The sequence below is a fragment of the Neoarius graeffei genome, chromosome 14 (genome assembly GCF_027579695.1).
Source record: "Neoarius graeffei isolate fNeoGra1 chromosome 14, fNeoGra1.pri, whole genome shotgun sequence".
In the NCBI taxonomy this organism is placed as follows: domain Eukaryota; kingdom Metazoa; phylum Chordata; class Actinopteri; order Siluriformes; family Ariidae; genus Neoarius; species Neoarius graeffei.
Window position 1 is genome coordinate 70,952,935 of NC_083582.1, and position 23,401 is coordinate 70,976,335.

The following is a 23,401-nucleotide window of genomic DNA, read 5'->3' on the forward strand; positions in this document are numbered from 1 at the left end:
CTGTAGATGATGATATGTTCAAACTCTTTGCAATTTTACACTGTCGAACTCCTTTCTGATATTGCTCCACTACTTGTCGGCGCAGAATTAGGGGGATTGGTGATCCTCTTCCCATCTTTACTTCTGAGAGCCGCTGCCACTCCAAGATGCTCTTTTTATACCCAGTCATGTTAATGACCTATTGCCAATTGACCTAATGAGTTGCAATTTGGTCCTCCAGCTGTTCCTTTTTTGTACCTTTAACTTTTCCAGCCTCTTATTGCCCCTGTCCCAACTTTTTTGAGATGTGTTGCTGTCATGAAATTTCAAATGAGCCAATATTTGGCATGAAATTTCAAAATGTCTCACTTTCGACATATATGTTGTCTATGTTCTATTGTGAATACAATATCAGTTTTTAGGATTTGTAAATTATTGCATTCCATTTTTATTTACAATTTGTACTTTGTCCCAACTTTTTTGGAATCGGGGTTGTATAAACAAACAGTTGTGTTGATTCTCACTTGTGTTGGCTCTTATCTCTCAGGTAAATCATTCACAAAGATCATCAGAAACCCCTTTAAAGACCTGGATCTTAGTTAAACAAGACGGAGAAGTGATCACGGCGCATTGTAACTGTACGGCTGGGGAAGAATTTTGTTGCGACCTTCATACATATGGACTCTGTGAGGAGTAAACAAAGAAACAGCTGGGGACTTCAGCGCTTCGTGACAAAAAAAAAGTGCCATAAAATAACGACATGTAGCAACAAAAAGTACTTGGAAAACACTAAGGCCAGAGCTGAGAGGGAAATACAAACCTTTCACCAAGTGATCACTGCAAACTCGAGCATGCTTCGACTCGGCTCCCTTCGATTTCAGTGAGAGGTTCCAAAGCCACCTTTCTCCACGTCTTTTTGTGAAATCCTGTGTTCATTCACCCTTTATTAGTTCACGGTGAACCCTGAAGAAACTTTTATCAGTTTCATGGTTTGATCAATTCAAACAACCTAAAACAATGCAAGCGTAAGGCATTTTTCATGCGAGCAATGCACGTTCTCCATACAAACTCTGTCAACTGAGCTTTGGTAGACCACCAGCTAAAGTATTGAATAACTAATGAGGCGGATGTGACGTCACGTGAAACCCAGCAATTTATGCCCAGGCCCAGATTTTATGCTAAGCTGAAAGCCAAATGAGTATAATAGACTCGTGTCAACTTTCTGTATAAACTTCACCATCAGACGCCATGTTTGGTGAACCGATCCTGTGCCAATCACTGCTGAGAATTATAGGTGATTATACATACAGGGACGCCTTTTCGATGGAATGAAAACGTGTTCTATTCCCTTCTAGCAGGTTTCATTCATTTGGTTTGATAGCATGCAATATTGTTAGCACATCGCTTATCCGACGTGTATGACGTCATTCTCCCCAATGGAGAATGAGCGTTGAATATGGGTTACGATATTGCACGGTTGTCAAGACAACATGATGCGACATGTCGGAGATGGAAAACTTCCGTGCTAGCGAGCGACTGACAATTTGTAAACAAACATGGCCGCCAGGTTTGCTGCTTTAAATACAGAAGATTTTGAGAGAATTTTGAAAGAGAAGTGTACACGTACGTACAATAATAATATTGGCTGGCTTTTTTTTCATGGTATATCAGATATATTCCATTCAGCTACTCATCTTCGACTCATTCAATATCACGCTAGCTGAATGGAATATATCTGATAGACCACAGAAAAAAGCCAGTCAGTGCTTAATTAATAGATAAAGAAAGATAAACCCAGGGCAGAGGCTGAAGTGTGTATTAATGAATAGCACTCAGTAGGAACTAATAATGTCATGCAAGGAGGAGTGTGGCAGTTATTGAGGACACAACACACACACCGATGCATCCACACACCCACAGAACCTCACCATACGGTAGCGTGCACTCGTATGAAAAGAACAGGTCTTACAACAGCCGTCCAAATTCACTACCAAAAGGGGGGGTAAAAACCCCAAAACAACCCACACATTTACACACCCATCCCCTTTCATTTCTAATCACACTTTCCCTTTACCCTAGTTAAACTGCTATCTTTAGACATGCTTAGCCCTTAGAATTACGATGTTCTACATTTTCTGTTGTACGAAAATCGATTAAAATCTTACATGCCTGTTATTTGCACATTGTTAAATACATCCAAGAACTTTTACACCAAATTATTGCTTAAAATGATCTTATGGCTTAATATCGGGGGAATCTGCTAGAACTCCGAAACCTTAAAACGTGCCAATTTTCATACACCTCTCTGTCCAGATCACAGATTTACCATTTTCACAGCCATCATGCACTGATGCATCATTTCAAATGATCCTAAGCTGCTAAGACGAGATACTTAACCATGACATTTAGCCAAGCTGTGAAAAATGGAGGGCAACAATTAAAAGCTGACATAAAAATCTCAACAGGATAATATACACACGAGAGATGAGAGGAGTCACAGAAATACCACCGGCAGCAGGCACTGAGCAGAACTTCATCTGTTCCATATTCACTTGGGACGAGGTGGAGAAATTAATGAAATTCTGGCAAATTCGAGACAACACTAAAGCTCTTCTGGCCAAAGATCTGTACGTAACTGGCAGTGAGTCAGAGAACAGAACAGAACATCCCTCCAAAATATCATTAATCTAACAGGAATAAACGCAAAATATACACCGGTGTATTTATTTTATTTTATTAATTATACTATTTTGCCCATCAGAACAGGGTCAGATCTGGATATGGGCTTCATTCTGCAAGATTCTGGAGATGTTTTGCTTGAATTTTGCGAAGAATCCTTTTCCTAAAACACACCATTCGTCCTCATCTCAACAGATGTACAATTGACTGAGATGGAGATCCGGAGACAATGCAAGACACTGAAGTAAATACAAAATCACTGACATTCATGAACACTTTATTCTGGCGAAAGCAGAGCCCATCCTGGGTACACAAGGTGTTCGGTGGAAATATACCGTGTATGGGACACTAGTACATTTAAGAGGTAGGAGGAAACCAAAGTACCTCAAGGAAATCCATACAGAAACAAGAACACCACATAAGAGTCTATATCGACAGTCAGTAACCCAGAGCTCCAGCTTGAACTGGAACCCGAGAGCTGAGAGGTGGAAACACTACGTACGCACCGCAACTTCATCCATATGCGGTCATGTTTGTTTCTGGACTACTTCAGGGGTGACATGAGCCTTGTAAATAACTCATCATCCCATCACGTAATTATAAACTTGCAACTATTTATAACTGTGACACTCATCACTCATGTAATAATTGTGTGTATTTGTACAACCCCGATTCCAAAAAAGTTGGGACAAAGTACAAATTGTAAATAAAAACGGAATGCAATGATGTGGAAGTTTCAAAATTCCATATTTTATTCAGAATAGAACATAGATGACATATCAAATGTTTAAACTGAGAAAATGTATCATTTAAAAAGAGAAAAATTAGGCGATTTTAAATTTCATGACAACAACACATCTCAAAAAAGTTGGGACAAGGCCATGTTTACCACTGTGAGACATCCCCTTTTCTCTTTACAACAGTCTGTAAACGTCTGGGGACTGAGGAGACAAGTTGCTCAAGTTTAGGGATAGGAATGTTAACCCATTCTTGTCTAATGTAGGATTCTAGTTGCTCAACTGTCTTAGGTCTTTTTTGTGGTATCTTCTGTTTTATGATGCGCCAAATGTTTTCTATGGGTGAAAGATCTGGACTGCAGGCTGGCCAGTTCAGTACCCGGACCCTTCTTCTACGCAGCCATGATGCTGCAATTGATGCAGTATGTGGTTTGGCATTGTCATGTTGGAAAATGCAAGGTCTTCCCTGAAAGAGACATCATCTGGATGGGAGCATATGTTGCTCTAGAACCTGGATATACCTTTCAGCATTGATGGTGTCTTTCCAGATGTGTAAGCTGCCCATGCCACACGCACTAATGCAACCCCATACCATCAGAGATGCAGGCTTCTGAACTGATAACTTGGGTCGTCCTTCTCCTCTTTAGTCCGAATGACACAGCGTCCCTGATTTCCATAAAGAACTTCAAATTTTGATTCGTCTGACCACAGAACAGTTTTCCACTTTGCCACAGTCCATTTTAAACGAGCCTTGGCCCAGAGAAGACGTCTGCGCTTCTGGATCATGTTTAGATACGGCTTCTTCTTTGAACTATAGAGTTTTAGCTGGCAACGGCGGATGGCACGGTGAATTGTGTTCACAGATAATGTTCTCTGGAAATATTCCTGAGCCCATTTTGTGATTTCCAATACAGAAGCATGCCTGTATGTGATGCAGTGCCGTCTAAGGGCCCGAAGATCACGGGCACCCAGTATGGTTTTCCGGCCTTGACCCTTACGCACAGAGATTCTTCCAGATTCTCCGAATCTTTTGATGATATTATGCACTGTAGATGATGATATGTTCAAACTCTTTGCAATTTTACACTGTCGAACTCCTTTCTGATATTGCTCCACTATTTGTCGGCGCAAAATTAGGGGGATTGGTGATCCTCTTCCCATCTTTACTTCTGAGAGCCGCTGCCACTCCAAGATGCTCTTTTTATACCCAGTCATGTTAATGACCTATTGCCAATTGACCTAATGAGTTGCAATTTGGTCCTCCAGCTGTTCCTTTTTTGTACCTTTAACTTTTCCAGCCTCTTACTGCCCCTGTCCCAACTTTTTTGAGATGTGTTGCTGTCATGAAATTTCAAATGAGCCAATATTTGGCATGAAATTTCAAAATGTCTCACTTTCGACATTTGATATGTTGTCTATGTTCTATTGTGAATACAATATCAGTTTTTGAGATTTGTAAATTATTGCATTCCGTTTTTATTTACAATTTGTACTTTGTCCCAACTTTTTTGGAATCAGGGTTGTAAAACATGCAATTAATAATTTCACTGCAGACTGTACACTGGATATGAGAACGACAAGAACACTCAAACTTGCAAACAAACTTGGGAAAAAGTGCGGCATCATGTTGAAAATTTTAATCCGTGGACAACGGTCAGTTAAAACTAGACTACCTTTCAGATTTAAGTGTAGGTCATAAAAAGAATTTGACCCGACATGCAATTATTTTTGTCTAGTGACCGAAAGCTACTGAATTTGAATCACAGACTTCCAATTTTATTATTTTAAAAAAAAAAGCAACAATTAATGAATTTAGGGTCACATGGCTCTAAATTCTCAGCTATTTTTTCCTGCTTCACCATGACCCGATTCAAGATACTACGTCATGCATCACGTGGTGGGCTTTCCCTGTTCACGCAAGGCATTGTGGGATACAAATTTGAAACAGGAGAGAAAAATGGAGGATGCGAGTGTGCGAATGAAACGTGACAGACCGACGACAGTAACGGAAAGCAAGAAGAAAAGACATTGTTATATACGAAGGAAAGGAAACGCAGGACCAAACTAATAAATATCGGTGAGACATCGTAGGACGGAAGTAAAACGTACAGCGGAAAACAAAGTGACCGACATCTGCCAACGTTTTCAAAACACGTGCGCGCCCTCTTTCGAATGCTGATGTGATCAAGCCGGAAGTTTTTGTTTTGATAGCAATCAGGAAAGTTTGAAAAAAGTAGGCAGCAATCATCATTTAAACTCATTTTTGTGCAATATTTAGTTTGGAAAACAGTTTTCAAAATGGCGGCACTGACACCTTTTTTGGAAGTCTCGCACAAGTCTTGTGAAGATCACGTGGATAAGCAACGCCTGCCGTGGACCAAACGAACTGAATTCAACATGGCTAAAAACCGAATAGGCCGATAAGTAGCCGAATAGGCCAGCCACAGAATGGCCTGATATTTTTCAGATACTGCAGAAATAAACCTATCACCACAATGACCAAATTTTAGAAGGAACTAAATTTCACCGATTTTATGAAATTGAAAGGCTGTCTAGCTTTAAGAAAGGAACCTTGATCTGCAATGATGCTCCCGTTAGGGACTGCCACAGTGGATCTGATCCACATACTTGAGTTGGCATAGGTTTTACACCGGACGCCCTTCCTGACGCAACCCTCCCCAGTCACAAACCATGAACCACTGCACCACCTGAGTCATTCAACATTTACAGTGGAGGAAATAATTATTTGATCCCTTGCTGATTTTGTAAGTTTGTCCACTGACAAAGAAATGAACATTCTATAATTTTAATGGTAGGTTTATTTTAACTGTGAGAGACAAAATATCAAAAAGAAAATCCAGAAAATAACTTCATATAAAAGATATAAACTGATTTGCATTTCTTTGAGTGAAATAAGTACACTGTAAAAAATAGAATTACGCTTTGTTCAAGTAATTCCATATTCACAATTGAATGGACAAGAAAATATGAATAATTATTAACGAACAGAAAAATCCACATCAAACTGATAGGGTGCACCTCAATGATGTGTAAATATACAATAGTGAATAATCTGAATTGAAAATACATAATTGCCACAGGTGTTTATTCAGCGCATGCTCTTAATGAGCAAGAGACGTGGTTTCCTCTCCCAAATGCAAGGGCTGGGCAATGTGGTTCTCTCTCCGGTTGAAGTTCATGTTGTCGTGGCTCAGGTGGATAAGGCTCCATACCATAAATCTGGGGACCCGGGTTCGATTCCGACCTGAGGTCATTTCCCGATCCCTCCCTGTCTCTCTCTCCTGTTCATTTCCTGTCTCTACACTGTCCTATCCAAATAAAGGTGAAAAAAGTCTAAAAAAAGAAAAAAAATTGTGATAACCTCAATTGCCTTTTTGTACTACTGTGAATGCCACTGTTCAGCAAAAAGAGAAATCTATGTTGGCAGAATGAGGAATTGAAAATTGACTTAATTAAGAATTCTTGATAAAGATAACAGTGTTATCATAGTTTGGATTATCATGGGCACATCGTTGGCAAAACATAAAATTCTTAATGCAGACGGTTGCCTTGAAATTTCAAGTATTCTCAACTATTCTTTTTTTACAGTGTATTTGAACCCTCTAGCAAACAAGACTTAGTATTTGGTGGCAAAACCCTTGTTGGCAAGCACAGCGGTCAGACGTTTCTTGTAGTTGATGACCAGGTTTGCGCACATGTCAGGAGGAATTTTGGTCCACTCCTCTTTGCAGATCATCTCTAGATCATTAAGGTTTTGAGGCTGTCACTTTGCAACTCAGAGCTTCAGCTCCCTCCATTGGTTTTCTATGGGATTAAGGTCCGGAGACTGGCTAGGCCACTCCATGACCTTAATGTGCTTCTTCTTGAGCCACTCCTTTGTTGCCCTGGCTGTATGTTCTGGGTCATTGTCGTGCTGGAAAACCCATTCACGACCCATTTTCAGTGTCCTGGCAGAGGGAAGGAGGTTGTCACTCAGGATTTTACGGTACATGGCCACGTCCATTCTTCCGTTGATGCGGTGAAGTAGTCCTGTGCCCTTAGCAGAGAAACACCCCCAAAGCATAATGTTTCCACCTCCATGCTTGACAGTGGGGATGGTGTTCTTCAGGTCATAGTCAGCATTTTTCTTCCTCCAAACACGGCAAGTTGAGTTAATGCCAAAGAGCTCGATTTTGGTCTCATCTGACCATAGCACCTTCTCCCAATCACTCTCAGAATCATTCAGGCGTTCATTGGCAAACTTCAGACGGGCCTGCACATGTGCCTTCTTGAGCAGGGGGACCTTGCGGGCACTGCAGGATTTTAATCCATTACGGCGTAATGTATTACCAATGGTTTTCTTGGTGACTGTGGTCCCAGCTGCCTTAAGATCATTAACAAGCTCCTCCCATGTAGTTCTAGGCTGATCTCTCACCTTTCTCATGATCATTGATACCCCACGAGGTGAGATCTTGCGTGGGGCCCCAGACCAAGGTCAATTGATGGTCATTTTGTGACCATCAATCGAAAAATCAAATCAAAAAATGGTCACTTCCATTTTCGAACTATTGCACCAACAGTTGTCTCCTTCTCACCCAGCTTCTTGCTTATGGTTTTGTAGCCCAGTCCAGCCTTGTGCAGCTCTTGTCCCTGACATCCTTAGACAGCTTTTTGGTCTTGCCCATGTTGGAGAGGTTGGAGTCTGATTGACTGAGTCTGTGGACAGGTGTCTTTTATACAGGTGTCAATTTAAGACAGCTATCTTTAATGCAGGTAACGAGTTGATTAGGAGTGTCTAACTGGTCTGTGGGAGCCAGAACTCTTAATGGTTGGTAGGGGATCAAATACTTATTTCACTCAACGAAATGCAAATCAATTTATATATTTTATAAAATGTGATTTTCTGGATTTTCTTTTTGATATTCTATCTCTCACTGTTAAAATAAACCTACCCTTAAAATTATAGACTGTTCATATCTTTGCCAGTGGGCAAACTTACAAAATCAGCAAGGGATCAAATAATTATTTCTTCCACTGTATATGAAGCCCTAATGTGAGCTAGAACAAAGTCCCTATACTGTATCTCACTGCCACCACTGGCCTGCCATGTTCATAACAAAACAGGATGACTCCATGGACTCATGGTGCTTACATCATTCAATAAGTATGATGCAAAAGATGCCTAGATTCAGGCAACTTTTCAGCACTCAACAATTCTGCGTGCACTGGAGAAACACTTTCTTATTATACACTCAACACGAGATGGCACCTGACATGGTCTTCGTAGGTCATTTAAGAGAAAGTCCATGATGATGACGACATTTGGCACACTCGTGATTCATTCGGATTCAGCTCATCCTTCTAGCTGCACATTTCTCCCAATTCTGGTTTGACCGCATCAGGAAACATTGGTTGGTTGTAGCTTTTTGCACAATTCCTTGCAATAATTGTGTGAGAAAAGTCCAGGACTGTAGTTTGAATACATCAGAATCAACTCCTTCCAACAACAAACTAATGTTGAAAAGCCGAGTCTGCTTCAGTAGCATGCAGTCAAGTGACGCCCAACTTGTTGGCGTGTATACCAATTATTCGTTCGACCGTGAGGGCTTCAAAATAAAAACAAAACACTTATTTCAATCCCGATGCAACACATGTCAAAATAATGTCAGGATAATGTTGCCATTTCTTCTCACAACACTTAAAAGATGTTTAGGGACTGAAGACACCAAGTGATTAAGTGTTATTTTGTCCCAGTCTTCCTGTAAACAAGTCTTAAGGTGTCCAACAGTACAGGGTCGTCATTGTCATATTTTTCATTTCAAAATTCACCACACATTCTCTATTAGGGACAGAGGGGACACGCCCTCTTCTTCCACAGCCACGCCTTTGTAATGTGTGCAGAATGTGGTTTTGCATCGTCTTGGTGAAATCTCCCTGGAAAAGACGTCGTCTTAAAGTGCTGATGACACGTTTTTGACATCTTTGGCGATGTTTTATAACATAAAAAGTAATTCCCAATGATCCATATATTAATTCACGAAGGCGCCTATTTTACAAGTTATGATAAAAAACGCGGCTATTTGGGCAAATTTGACGGGGCTGCAGCACCCAGGAGACGAAAGAGGAGGAGGAGCTATATGACGTCAGCGAAAGAACCTTCCTCCTCCCTTACCAGTTTGTTGTTGATGCGGCAGGTGTTCAGTTTGTCATTATTAGTATTTTTATTAGACATTATTATACATTATGTATATATATAGTTATTATGCCTTCGCATTGTGTTGCCGGCTTTTGCTCCAAAACCCACAAGGATGGGGTAAGTTTATTCAAGTTTCCCAGAGATCCCGAGCTGCATGCGAAGTGGGTGAGGCAAGTCAGGCGCACTCGTGACAAGTGGGAGCCCTCACCAACATCCGTCCTGTGCTCTGAACACTTCGATTTGGATTGTTTTGACACCCTTCCCAGCTTAAAAGAATCTCTTGGGTGTTCAGTTCAGCACAAATGTGTGTTACTACCATCAGCAGTGCCTACAGTATTCCGGAGGGGGTCTACTAGTAGCTATGCCGGATCCAGCAGTCACCTGGGACAAGGCGACTCCTCCAAAGACAGTCCTCCTGTCAGAACATGTGTTGAGAAACGACAAGATAAAAGGTACGTAGAGCTATAGAGTGCTCCGACATGATGCTAAAAATAGTAACACTGCGGTCTGCGCGGCCATCTTGGAAGTGACTCGCTCCAGAGCGCTCATAGAGTACACATCATAGAGTACACATTCATGATAATCATAAATGTAATCATGAAGTCGGCGTGATATCAGTCATGTATTTGCTTGTGAAAGCTTGCGGCTTTCATGTAACTGCCGCCTAGCAACGAGAGGCAAAGGGTAAAGAGGGTAGGCTATCATAGATTCTATTCGGAAGAGATCAACACATGATTGCTTAAAAATTAGGTATTTTAACAATTTGCATCTGTTTTGTGATTATCGTGACACTTGTGTGTTCTATAGAACTGTATGTCTTATCAGCACATCGAGGATCTTCCATCGGAGGCTTTAGCAAGTACTCGTAGCAACACTACACTTTACCCTTTGCCATGCGTTGTTAGGGAACGGTAGCAAGTACCCCGATGACCGACTTCAAGAATATGTAGAAAAAATTTAGAAATGATACTTTCCTCAAGTCATTTGAGCTTAGTGTATTGCATTTCCATTTATACTGTAGGTTCTTACTGATGTTTTTGCGGAGTATGACGCAGCTGCTGAATCAGAAGTATGTACTAGTTGTGAACATTCACATTATTATCAATCTCATTTATTTAAAATCAGATAAAATCATGCAATCATGATCACTACTTAAAGTACCAGCATTTGGTTGTTGAAGAGCTAGCACTAGAGAGTTCACCGGCGTTTTCATGCGCCATTTCCATTGAGTAGAACAGCCAGTGAACCGCAGCGTGTTCTTCCGCTGACGTCACAACATGGCCGCGAGCCACGGACCCAGTTTTCTTGCGCTGTGCAATTAAAAGTTGGATATTCGCGTAACAACAGCTTCTTTTCACGTAATTATAACAGAAATCTAACATGTTTGCCATGTTGTATAGTTTATTTAAGAAATTGCATAGAGTCATGTTCGTGTCATCAGCACTTTAAAGGCAGCATATGTTGCTCCAAAATCTGAGTGTACTTTTCTGCATTAATGCTCCATCACAGAAGTGCAAGTTACTTTTGCCAAGGGCATTGACACAACCCCATACCGTGACACACCCTGGATTTTGGAGTTTTTCCTGGTAACAGTCTGGATCATCCTTTTCGTCTCTGGTCTGGAGCACACGGTGTCCATTTCTTCCAAAAAAAGACCTGGAACACTGATTCATCTGACCACAAAACACGTTTCCACTGCGTGACGGTCCATCCCAGATGCCTCCAAGCCCAGAGAAGTTGACGGCGCTTCTGGACACAGTTAACATAAGGCTTCCTTTTTGCACAGTCAAGTATTAACTCGTGTTTGTGGATGCAACTCTGTATTGTAGCTTGACAAAGATTTGCCAAAGTAATCCCGAGCCCATGTGGTTCTATCAGCTGTAGATGAAGGACAGTTCTTGATGCAGTGAGGGATCGGAGATCACGGGGGTTCAGATTAGGCTTGAACCCTTGCCTTTTATGCACCGAAATTCCTCCAGATTCCTTGAATTGTTTAAATGATATAACGTACCATAGAGTATGAAATATCCCTTCATAACTTTATTTGAAGAACACTGTTTTTAAACATTTCAACAATTTTCTCATGCATTTCTTGACAAACTGAAGATCCTCAGCCCAAATCATGCTTACAATCACCTGTTGACATCACCTGTTTCAAAATCACATCGTTATTTAATTGTTTTACCTCATTACTAGCCTTAAATGTCCCCCGTCCTGACTTTTTTTTTTTTTTGGAATGTATTGCAGGTCTGAAACGCAGGAATGGATGCATGAATGGTTAACGGTTAACAAATGAAATGAAGTTGACCAGATAGAACCGGAAATATCTTGCATTCATTCTGTCTGCAATGAAATACAAGTCAAAGTAAATTTAGAAAAAGGAAAAAAAAAAATCCACTGCCCTCTTTATTTGCATTTTCCATACCGTCCCGTTTTTTCTGATTTGGGGTTGTAGGTGAAATTATATCATCATCATCATCATCATCAACCCTAAACAAATCAAACAGTTGAAGAACGATAGCCGAGACGTCCCATGTACATAAAGACGTCGGTCAAAGTTACAAAATCATCCGAGATAACAAAGTAAGGACACCGTATCCTTTCATCCCTGTGGGTTTTTTTTTACGACCCTTCAACCTTTTCCATTTCTATATATAGCCTCTTCATCCAATTCGCTCATATGCTCAATCTTTCTCAGTCTCTCCAATCTAATTCTCTCGAGCAAGATATGGAGCCTTCCAGCACACCGTGCGCTGCCTCACAACAGCCCACAACTCTTCATATATAATGTATAACACAGAAAGTGTAACACGTATCCATGTGGATCAGCGAGCATGTTTGCATAACACTACTACTGCGAAAAGCATCAAAAATCATTTCACTGTGATCTGCAGCAGTAAGAGGACTGGCATTTTTTAGGGATGCATGCATGCTGCAGTACAGTGCATGTGAGAGAGAGAGAGAGAGAGAGAGAGAGAGAGAGAGAGAGCACGAGAGACTATTTTACCTGCCATTGTCATAACAGGAGGCTTGGAAGCATACCTTAACTTTGGATATACCGTAGGAAGGTAGTCATAGGTTTCAAAATGCTTTTGATTGATTGCGTGTGCGCATGTATGCACGCAAGAGTGAGAATGGATTCAGATCAGCAAAGGGGAAGAAGAGCTGCTGCTATGGAGTGGTAGCCATGGAGGCGTAACCATGGCAACAGCACTAGGAAAGCCAGGGAAGTTAATTGGTGACTGCGATGGCAAAAACAAGAATAGAAATCTTTGACACAGTAATGCTCCTACCCGACGCCTCTTACAGCATCATCGCAGCAGACGTCATCAATACTGACATATTGACGTGTCGTTTTATCAAAAACTCCATAAATATACTCTTATCTGCAAACGACTTCATAGAAAGAAAAAAAACAACAAAAACATTTGACATGAACTTAACAGGATTAAAAATGTTTTGCATTCAAATGGTCATTGCATCCCACCCCACACACACACACAAATACATGCATTTGTAGCCAAGTAAAATGAAACCGGGACCATTTTCTATCTGGAACCATAAAACTTGTACAGTAAGAGAGAAGACAACAGACTCACATTGTCCACTGAAGCTTCTCATTCTTAATGGAGCTGTAGAGAGCCTGCAGAGAGACACAACAGGGGGATTAGATACAAATATTATGTTGAGTGTGTTATATGTGCCTCTGTGTGTGTGTACACCACTGCTCCGATAGTGCTACACGAATCTTATCTACTCAAAACATACCAATAGAAAACACAGTAATCATCACACCAGTGATTTAACACGGCAGTGTCTTATTTGTGATTAATATCCTTCTCCCGCAGCTGTAATTAGAAATTCGAAATTATTCGCGATGGACTGAATATGACTGATGTCATTTGGGATAATTATGCTCATGGAATTGATTATTCCAAGTCTGCTCTACCAAAAAAAAAAAAGCCATCAATTCAAGCACAGACTATTAATTCAAGGAATAATGTTAATGGTAATGTTAAAATGGATTGTGAGGTTATATCCATTTCATAATATGGTGTACTGTAAAACTGATTACAACAATAAGTTCACATTACGGCCGAGTGATGCATCACGGCCGCTGACGTTTTAAAAGGCACACAATATGAAATTTTATTTTATTTCTCCTTTATTTAACCAGGGTAAATCGCATCGAGACGGAAGTCTCTTTTCCAAGTCAGTCCTGGCCAAGAAAGGGCAGCGCCTAGCTAGAATATAAAACATACAAACAGAAAAACGCAATACAACGTACAAAGGAAATAAGGAAGTAAACAAAATAAGGAAATTGTATATAATATATATGCATAATTATATTATGGGTGTCTGTACGTATGGAAGTGTGTATAGTTATATGTATATACTGTATATATATATGTATTGTGTGATATAACAAGTATCTGCATATATGATTTGATCGATATCATGTTGGTATGTTTTCTTTTTTGTTTGTTGCTTTTGTTTTCTTTTGTATATATAGTTCATTATGGCGGAAAGTGACGTTTGATTAGCCGTGGTATAGAGGGTTAGGATTTGATAAAGTTATTTACTTCTTCCTAATCCTTTCCGAACATTATTATGTTACTGCCTTGTGGCTACGCTATTCTGTTTGTTTATGACGATGTTCTGATTATTGCATTTTTAATTTTTATTTTATATCTTTCTTCTTTACTGTTCGGAATAAAGCAATCAAAATCAATCCAAAAAAAATAAATCTAAAAATTATTATTAGCACAGTGATAATTTAGAGTGTTCGCAACACAAAGTTTACAAAATCAGAAAGTGGAATGAGTACATCAAGTTTTAACTGTTTCTGAAGTGCATTCCAGGATGAAGGGGCGTTGTACCGAAAAGCTGTTTTACCAATTACGATCTGACGCTTCCTAGAACAAGAACAGACAAGACCGTCAATGATGGTGTAGCTCACTCTGGTCCCGTCGAGTCCAGAAGGAACGATCTAAAGTGGGCCACCTTGCACAATAAATGTTGCAAGTTATATACAAGCTATATTCACCCTAGGAATACCGACCTATTTGCCAGAAAGAATCCAAAATGTTGACCAAGAAGAAGCAATTTTTGTTGAACTGCTTAAGGCTTAATTAGTCCATAACTTCATAATTGTAATTAAGCAAATCTGGGTAGAAGTTATATGCACCCGGGGTACCCCTACCTTCATACCAGAAAGAATCAAAATCGGTGAAGAATTAAGGGAGAAGAAGCGATATGCGTGGAAACTGCTCATTAGGGATTGATTAATTACTCCATATCTTCATTATTAATTGCAATTATGCAACTTTGGGTAGAAGCTATAGTATATGCACCCTAGGCAGGCCTACCTTCCTGCCAAAAATCAGTGAAGAATTGAGAGAGAAGAAGCGATTTTTGTGAAATGTGGACAACGCCGGACGGACAACACGACGGCATAAACTCATCACCTGTTGGCTGAATGAGAACAAAACACTAAGCATGGAAAATTACCGAATGCAAGTCCACATCAGTAAGTGTGATAAATCGGTTGCATTATTGTGTGTGTATATATATATATATATATATATATATATATATATATATATATATATATATATAAATAAAACCCCACCATTTTATGTCGTGCTATATGGCTTTGAAAAAGGGAACGTTTCAACATTCGGTAGAGGTAAGCAATATAAAACTATTATCCATCATCCACACAGGACACTTTTTTGATGGAATAAAAACACGTTCTATTCCCTTCTAGCGGGTTTCATTCATTTGGTTTGATAGCATGCAATATTGTTAGCATATCGCTCATCCTGCGTGTATTACGTCACTCTACCCAATGGAGAATGAGCGTTGAATGTGGTTTACGATATTGCACGGTTGTCAAGACAACATGACATCACACATCGGAGACGTAAAACTGCCGAGCTAGCAAGCAACTGGGAAATTTTGTAAACAAACATGGCCGCCAGGTTTGCTTTGTTAAATACGGAAGATTTTGAGAGAATTTTGAAAGAGAAAGATGCGCTGAACACCCGAAAGGAATGTATAATAATTTTAAAATAAATAAAATAATAATGGCGGCTTTTTTTGTGGTCTTCGAGTCGTTCAATATCATACTAGTTGAATGGAATATTTGCGCAATACCACTCAACGCCAGCCAAGATTATTTAAGCATCATAGCACCTGAAGAAGTATTCAACATGTCTAGATTTCCTGAGATTTGCTAACGAGCACCAAGAAACTACTCATAACGAAGTCCATATTTAACGCACACAGCTACAAATTCTCCAAGACTGCCCATGTAACATTCAACTGGTCAGATCTCTAAAAGTACGGATGGTGATGATGAGGATACCTCCTCCTCGCAAAAATGATCCATTTTACCAACAAATTCACAGTCCGATACTCATCATAACACACTAATGTTAATTAATAGCTCATACGCAACTGCCCAGTGATCGCAGTAATATGCTTTTACAGTAATCGGCCCTCATTGTTTGGCATTCAAAAGTCGAGATCACCAATAAAAGACCGATATCAGTGCATTCTGATCCGTTCCTCAAACACGAAACTCCTTTAAACATTTGCTCCACCAACATCAGACAGATGTTAGCAGTCAGAATGAAATGGAATTGGATTGACAGCTGGTAAGACGATGCCTTCGGCTGCGGTCAGAGCTGCAAAATGATATGTCGTGTCTTAATAGTGATTACACCACAGCGCTGCTGAGGGCTCGATTCTGAACGTGTCGATTAATTTTCTATAGCAGTACAGCTCTGACAATAATAATAATAATAATAATAATAAGAATAATAATGTACTTCTTCCCACTCCTTTTTCGAACAATGTGCGGTGTTTTGTAATGTCTTAGCTCTTCGTTATTTTATTTATTTTTTGTTAATTTCTCGTTTTCTTTCTTTTGTATGTACAAATAGTTACATACATTTTTTTTATACATGTTTGAAAATAAATTCATTCAAAATAAATAAATAAATAAATCCATTCATTCAAATTCATTCATTCATTCAATAATAATAATAATAGCAGCTGTACCCTAAATGACAGGGGTCCATTAATGTGCTTGTTCTAATACATGTCATCGTTTCTATAGTAACAGCTCATTTCACAGGGACATGATATGCAAGATCATCCAAGTCGAACGATAAATAGGTTTAGAAAATGTGCAGTTATTTACAGTTTTATAAAATGTCCTCTTCAGTTATGATTTCTGGTTTCTCAGTAACTTTTTTTTTTTTGCCGAAGGGAACAGCCATTTATAGCTGCTATAACGCAAGCGATGACAGGAACCATGTCGTGGGTGTTCAGTAACATTAAATGTAACTATAAATGCATAAAAAGTGCCACGTCTTTCATTAATGAATTAAAAATGAATTTGTTTACAAATCATTGAGATACAAGAGGAATAAAAACACATCATGCACTTATTGACAGGGTTAGGTCGGGCCGGACGGGAAAATATTTGGCTCGAGGTCATGCCGTACGGCATGACCTCGAGCCAAATATTTTCCCGTCCGGCCCGACCTAACCCTGTCAATAAGGATTTTCTCATGAGACTATTTTAATTAACATACACAGTGAAAAACAACAAACAATGATATGTGAAAAAAAAATGAGCCAATCAATTTTTATTTGATTGACAGCAAACCATTTCTATACTGAATCACCTTTGCACAAGTCTGAAATAACAGTCTGAACTCTATAAAATACAACGGACTTTACTGTTCTCTCAAAATGAAAACAAATTTAAAGAGAACATCGTTACTAAAATTCAGTTCAAACTCGGGTCCGCTCACGGAGACGATGTCATCAATACAAGCCTATTACATCGACACGAAAGAAATTTGATTTGAAAACCAAACAGACTCAAGTCAGCAGTCGAGTCACTTCAAATGACGACACGATAAGTGTTTGTTTTTTCAGAATAATGGAGGCATCCTTGTATAAACGAGTGCATTTCTCTGCTCGAAAGCACCTATTTAAAAAAATACATTTCTTAGACAATTTCAGCTTGTTCAATTACGTCCGTGTCTGATAAAATCATCTGGATAATAAAATTCACGTTCACAGTGCTCAGTCGTATTGCTCATTTTTTTAAAGTAACAATTCAGAGCAAAATGAAAACGCTGGAAGCGAGGGAAACGGGTTTGGGGCCGCATACGGGTTTTTCCGGACCGGATTCAAAAATTCGTATCTTCTCAGTCATGTGACTTTTCACAATGGGTTTATTAAGAGCGCATGTGCAGGTCCGTACGGATCATGTGATTGCTTTAAAACATGGCGTGATGGTTATACACTACCGTTCAAAAGTTTGGGGTCACCCAGATAGGCAATTTTGTGTTTTCCATGAAAAGTCACACTTTTATTTACCACCATAAGTTGTAAAATGAATAGAAAATATAGTCAAGACATTTTTCTGGCCATTTTGAGCATTTAATCGACCCCACAAATGTGATGCTCCAGAAACTCAATCTGCTCAAAGGAAGGTCAGTTTTATAGCTTCTCTAAAGAGCTAAACTGTTTTCAGCTGTGCTAACATGATTGTACAAGGGTTTTCTAATCATCCATTAGCCTTCTGAGGCAATGAGCAAACACATTGTACCATTAGAACACTGGAGTGAGAGTTGCTGGAAATGGGCCTCTATACATAGCCTAGTAAACTAGACCCACCCGCCTAGCAGCCAAAAATATTTTTTGCCTAGCGAATGGGTCTAGCCTCGCACCATATAAACAAAAACACCCCGGGCATCAAATCGTGCCCGCCAATCACAACGCAAGGTTTTTGTTTGGATTCTTTGGGCGGGCTTTTGCAGGAGTGACGACAAAGCTGCGCAACGCTGGAGACAGCACAACAGGAAAGATGGCTACGGCTAGTGAACAGCGCTAGTTTGACTCTGCTTTGGAATCAGTTTTAGAAGAATTAGACTTGGAGTTTTCATTGAAACATGAGCAGGAAGAGGATCTCCGCTCATTCCTTTTCAAGAAGGACGTTTTCGCTGTTTTGCCGACCGGCTATGGCAAAAGTCTGATCTACCAGCTGGCTCCGCTCGTAGCCAAAAGGATGGGGCTAGTTTGTGCAGTACGAAGAAGTAATAAACAGTTTTGAAACATTACCTTTTGATTGTTTCTTATTTTCCCGTTATTTTAAATTTAAGGGAAATTATTTCACCAAACACCACTAAATAAAAACTCTCAAAAACAGTTTAAGCAAACCCTTGCAAAACACTTGGAAAAAAATGTGTATGTGGTACAGACTCCAAACTTGTGGTCATTATCTCCAAACTTCTTAATATCTAGAACCTGTTTATTAATTAATACGCATTTTGAAAAATTATTTAATTCCAAGGCCTCCCCCACTGCTTTCTGTCGCTCTGACTACGCCACAGTCACTGTTGCGCTGATTGGTCAGAGCGTTGGCCTATACACACAGAGACAGTTTGAAAGACAGCGGTTTGTCGGAAATGTCTACGGATCGAGGCCAGACTAAATATTCACATTTAGTCTGGCTTGCCAGGCTACTCTATACACCTATGGAGATATTGCACCAAAAACCAGACATTTGCAGCTAGAATAGTCATTTAGCACATTAGCAATGTATAGAGTGGATTTCTGATTAGTTTAAAGTGATCTTCATTGAAAAGAACAGTGCTTTTCTTTCAAAAATAAGGACATTTCAAAGTGACCCCAAACTTTTGAACGGTAGTGTACATGTGTGGAGTAGTCAAGGCCACACAAATTTTTTTTTCCTCCAATTATGTCCATGAATACTGATCTCGACTAAATTTAGCGATGCTACTTTTCACCGGACTCCTCCACAAGCATGTTGAAGTACGTTCATGCTGCATCACTGAGGTCTCCTGACAGTCGTTCAGCTCCGAAATCATGCAATTGACCAATCTAAAACATGATCGATAAATAAATATTCAGAGATTTCAACATGTTCGGATCCATTAAATAAAAAGATTCGACAAAAATTCTTGGAGGAACGAAAAAATAAAAGCATACCCAGTGCAAAAACAGCACAACTTCTGTTTAAATCAGTTTTAAGAATCTAATTTATCTTCTGGTTACAGGAAATACTGTACGTGTCAAATATATTGCTAAACAGATATTTCACAAGCCTGGAACAAGGGCGAGACAGGTGAACGAGATGATGATTAAAAATAATAATAAGATCTATCTATCTATATGCATGCATGCTACACAGGTAAGACAGGCATGCACAAACAGTGAGGCTGGCAGACAGCATACCCTCTTCCTTTTGCGGAACTGCGGATGTTTCTGGCCATCCTGAGCTTTGCCCAGCAGGTCAGGGAACACTAGCGGCTTGAGGGAACGGGAGCGTGGTGTACGTGGGTAACGAAAAGGGTCCATCATACGGAAATCTCGCCCGTAACGTACAGAACAGAGAGAACGGGAGCGCAGGCGTCCTGCTGAGTGCAGACTGTTTACGCCGATCATGACGATGGAACCGGGTTAAAGGGAGCTCAACAGGCCGATCCTGAGGATTCACACACACAGTGAGGCCAAAGTCTCGTCTGGCAGTGACGCTTCAATCGGATAATGAATGGCTTTTTCAGACAGGAAAAAGTCAAGTGATGAAAGTTTAGAAAAAAAATATATCAAAATGTTTCTCTTCTGAGCTTCGGCTTGGAGGAAAGAAAACTCCAGGTAAGTGGACCTTCAGAGAATTAGAGTTTTTGAAAAAACAAACATAAAAGAAAAACCCACATATATAACTCTGGTAATAAATGGCTGTCTCGTTTCACTTCAGTTTTCCTTCACCCAAAAAAAAAAAAAGGCCTGATGTGGTTCGGTTATAATCCAACTTCATGTAGGACCATTATAGATGCTGTTATCTCACCTATCTGTCACAAACTTGATAAACTGAACTCCAAACACACTTGAAATCAAAAGATGAATAGTGCAATGGAGCCATAGCCATTACAAACAAATTCGACTAAAAATGATGCGAACGAGACGACGATACTTTTCAACCCACTTGAAAGACCAGATGCCCTAAAAGAAGACAAAATGAGAGAGATGATGTCAGAAGATCTGCTCTCTGTGCGAAAGCTGACTTGAACAGCCTGAACCTGATGGATAGAAAAACATCAAAAAGCATAATCTAGAACATACATATCCCAAACTGGAACCAAAACGCACCAAAAACAAGGGACTGGTGATATAACAGGAGGCAAAAAGCCATGCATGCACACACAGATGGCAAAGGATACTTGTACAAGCGTGAAAGCACAGCCAGAATCCAACAGATGGATGTAACGGGTGGAAACACAAGTGAGCACACACCCACGCGTACACAAAAACACACTGTACAGAGGTGGATGGGACTTAAGGGTCTTCCATCAAACATGAAATGGATCAAAAACAGCCTAAAAACTGATGCATGTCAAAACGCCGAGACATAATCAGGATAATCATAATTAAAAAAAAAAAAAAAGCCTCATTACTAAAAACAACAAAAATCAGGGTCTCGGGTTCTTCGCTTCGTCTCCGTCACTCCACTCGTCCTGTCTGTAAGAAGAACAGAACAGACCTCAGGCTTTATAAGACGCGTCTCTCGTTCGCTTGCTTTCTCCATACACATTTATAGCCTCAAGGCTTTGATATAATGACACTCTCCAGAAGCAGAAAAACAAGTCTTAGTACAGTAATTCCTTTCTGTGCTCCATTTGAATCGCTATCAGGTGTTCAAGCTCAAACCAGAAAATGAGCCTCTCTATTCCAGTCCATTCACTGTGGCTGATGGAAAGTGGTTGGATCTTGGGGAGACCTGATTGAGGCTGCGAGTTCCTCTCCTCCCTCCCCTTACCGCTCTGTCCGTCCGTCCGTCTGTCTGTCTCTCCCTCTCTGAATGCATATCTCCCTCCCTCGGCACTCAGCTACTGCGCAGCCAATCGGCGCCATCGGACTCGTCTCTACACCCAGACATGCGCGCACACGCGTGCACGCACAGCCTCACGCTCTGAATACTGATTAACATTCTGCACTAGTTCTCTCTCAAAGCTATGTGTGAAAGAGACCGAGAAAGAGAGAAAAATGATTAACACTGACTGCTCAGACAGAAAAATCCGCACATGTGGGAATGTGTGAAAAACAGGACCTATTTTACAGTATCAAGCTGCTAATTCAAATGCAGAAAGAAAAACAGGTCAACTCCAACATGCAAAATACTAATTCAGAACATATTATTTACTCTCGGAACAAACCCAGCTCACTAGCTATAACAGCAAATAAAATCAATACAACTGTTAAGAAATTTAAGATAAAAATAACACAAATGGATTTATGTCATAACAAAATAAATAAATGTGTTCGCATTAGAGTCACGCAGCCTAAATGGCAGCTTTGCACCAGTAGGATCCAACAAATCATGCATGCATTACATGTTTGCACCAAATAAATTACATCTATGTAAAGTAAAAGACCTGAAACTCAGGTTATTATAACAGTTTTTTTCACCAACATCATTTACGCTCACTCGCTCAGAGTGGCTTAACCCAAGCTTTCACGACTACTCGGGCATGGTACGTTAGGCCTGTTTGTTATCAGAACGACAAACGATTTGATGCACTCATTAACGAAACGCCTGCAGCCACACACTTCATCATATTTCACATACACAGCTGTCAGACATCTAGAAACAGAAATACTTAACCACTTTGTGGCTCCTTTTCATGGCAACATTTCTGATAATAATCAGAACAGCTGAACAAAAACGTCTTTAATATTATACAATCTAGAAATATTCAGGTCACCTGAATATAACATAACATACACTGACCATCCAATGTGCAATGATATCCAGTTCAATGGATTAAAGTTTTGCAACAGAAATAAAACTGTAAAATGTATGTAAAATTACTGCAATGGATAAAATTGTAAAATTTTATCCACTGTAAAATTACTGCAATCCATTGATAAAATTATTGAAATGGATAAAATTGTGAAATTCATGAAATTGTAAAAATTGAAACTAAGATTTATAATAAAATTTATTCATAAACGTAAACTTATAAAATTGTTAAAATGGATAAAATTATTGAAATGGATAAAATTGTGAAATTTAGGAAATTGTAAAAATTTTAATTGCAATATTTAAAGTAAAATTGTTTCATAAATGTAAATTTATAAAATTGTAAAAATAGATAACATTTGATAAAATCATACAAATTTAAATTGTAAGATTTATAGTAAAATGTATTCATAAATATCAATTTATAAAATTGTGAAAATGGATAAAATTATTGCAATGGATAAAAGTGTAAAATGTTTAAGACTAAAAAATTTAAATTGTAAAACATGGTAAAACATTTAAAATTATCAAATTGCAAAAATAGAAATTTTTTTTATAAAATGTATAAAACTGTACAAATTTAAATAAGATATATAGTAAAATTTATTTATAAATGTAAATTTATAAAATTGTAAAAACAGATAAAATAAAATATGTAAAATTATTGCAATGGATAAAATTGTGAAATTTATGAAATTGTAAAAATGTTAACCGTAAGATTTAAAGTAAAATTGTTTCATAAAATTGTAAAAATAGATAACATTTGATAAAATCATACAAATTTAAATTGTAAGATTTATAGTAAAATGTATTCATAAATATCAATTTGTAAAATTGTGAAAATGGATAAAATTATTGCAATGGATAAAAGTTTAAAATGTTTAAAACTGTAAAAAATTTTAATTGTAAAACATGGTAAAAAATTTAAAATGATCAAATTGTAAAAATAGATAAAATCAT

At 39.0% G+C, this 23,401-nt stretch overlaps 1 protein-coding gene across 4 annotated transcripts in view; it reads right to left on the reverse strand.

Annotated features, from left to right (window-relative positions):
• The window catches only part of LOC132898581 (PH and SEC7 domain-containing protein 1-like), a 164,690-nt gene that overhangs the window by 38,157 nt on the left and 103,132 nt on the right, over window positions 1–23,401 (reverse strand). For all 4 annotated transcript variants that reach the window (XM_060940291.1, XM_060940294.1, XM_060940292.1 and 1 more), the window contains one exon: window positions 13,191–13,234. In XM_060940291.1, coding sequence (XP_060796274.1) covers window positions 13,191–13,234 — 44 coding nt within the window. The remainder of the gene's footprint in view (window positions 1–13,190; window positions 13,235–23,401) is intronic.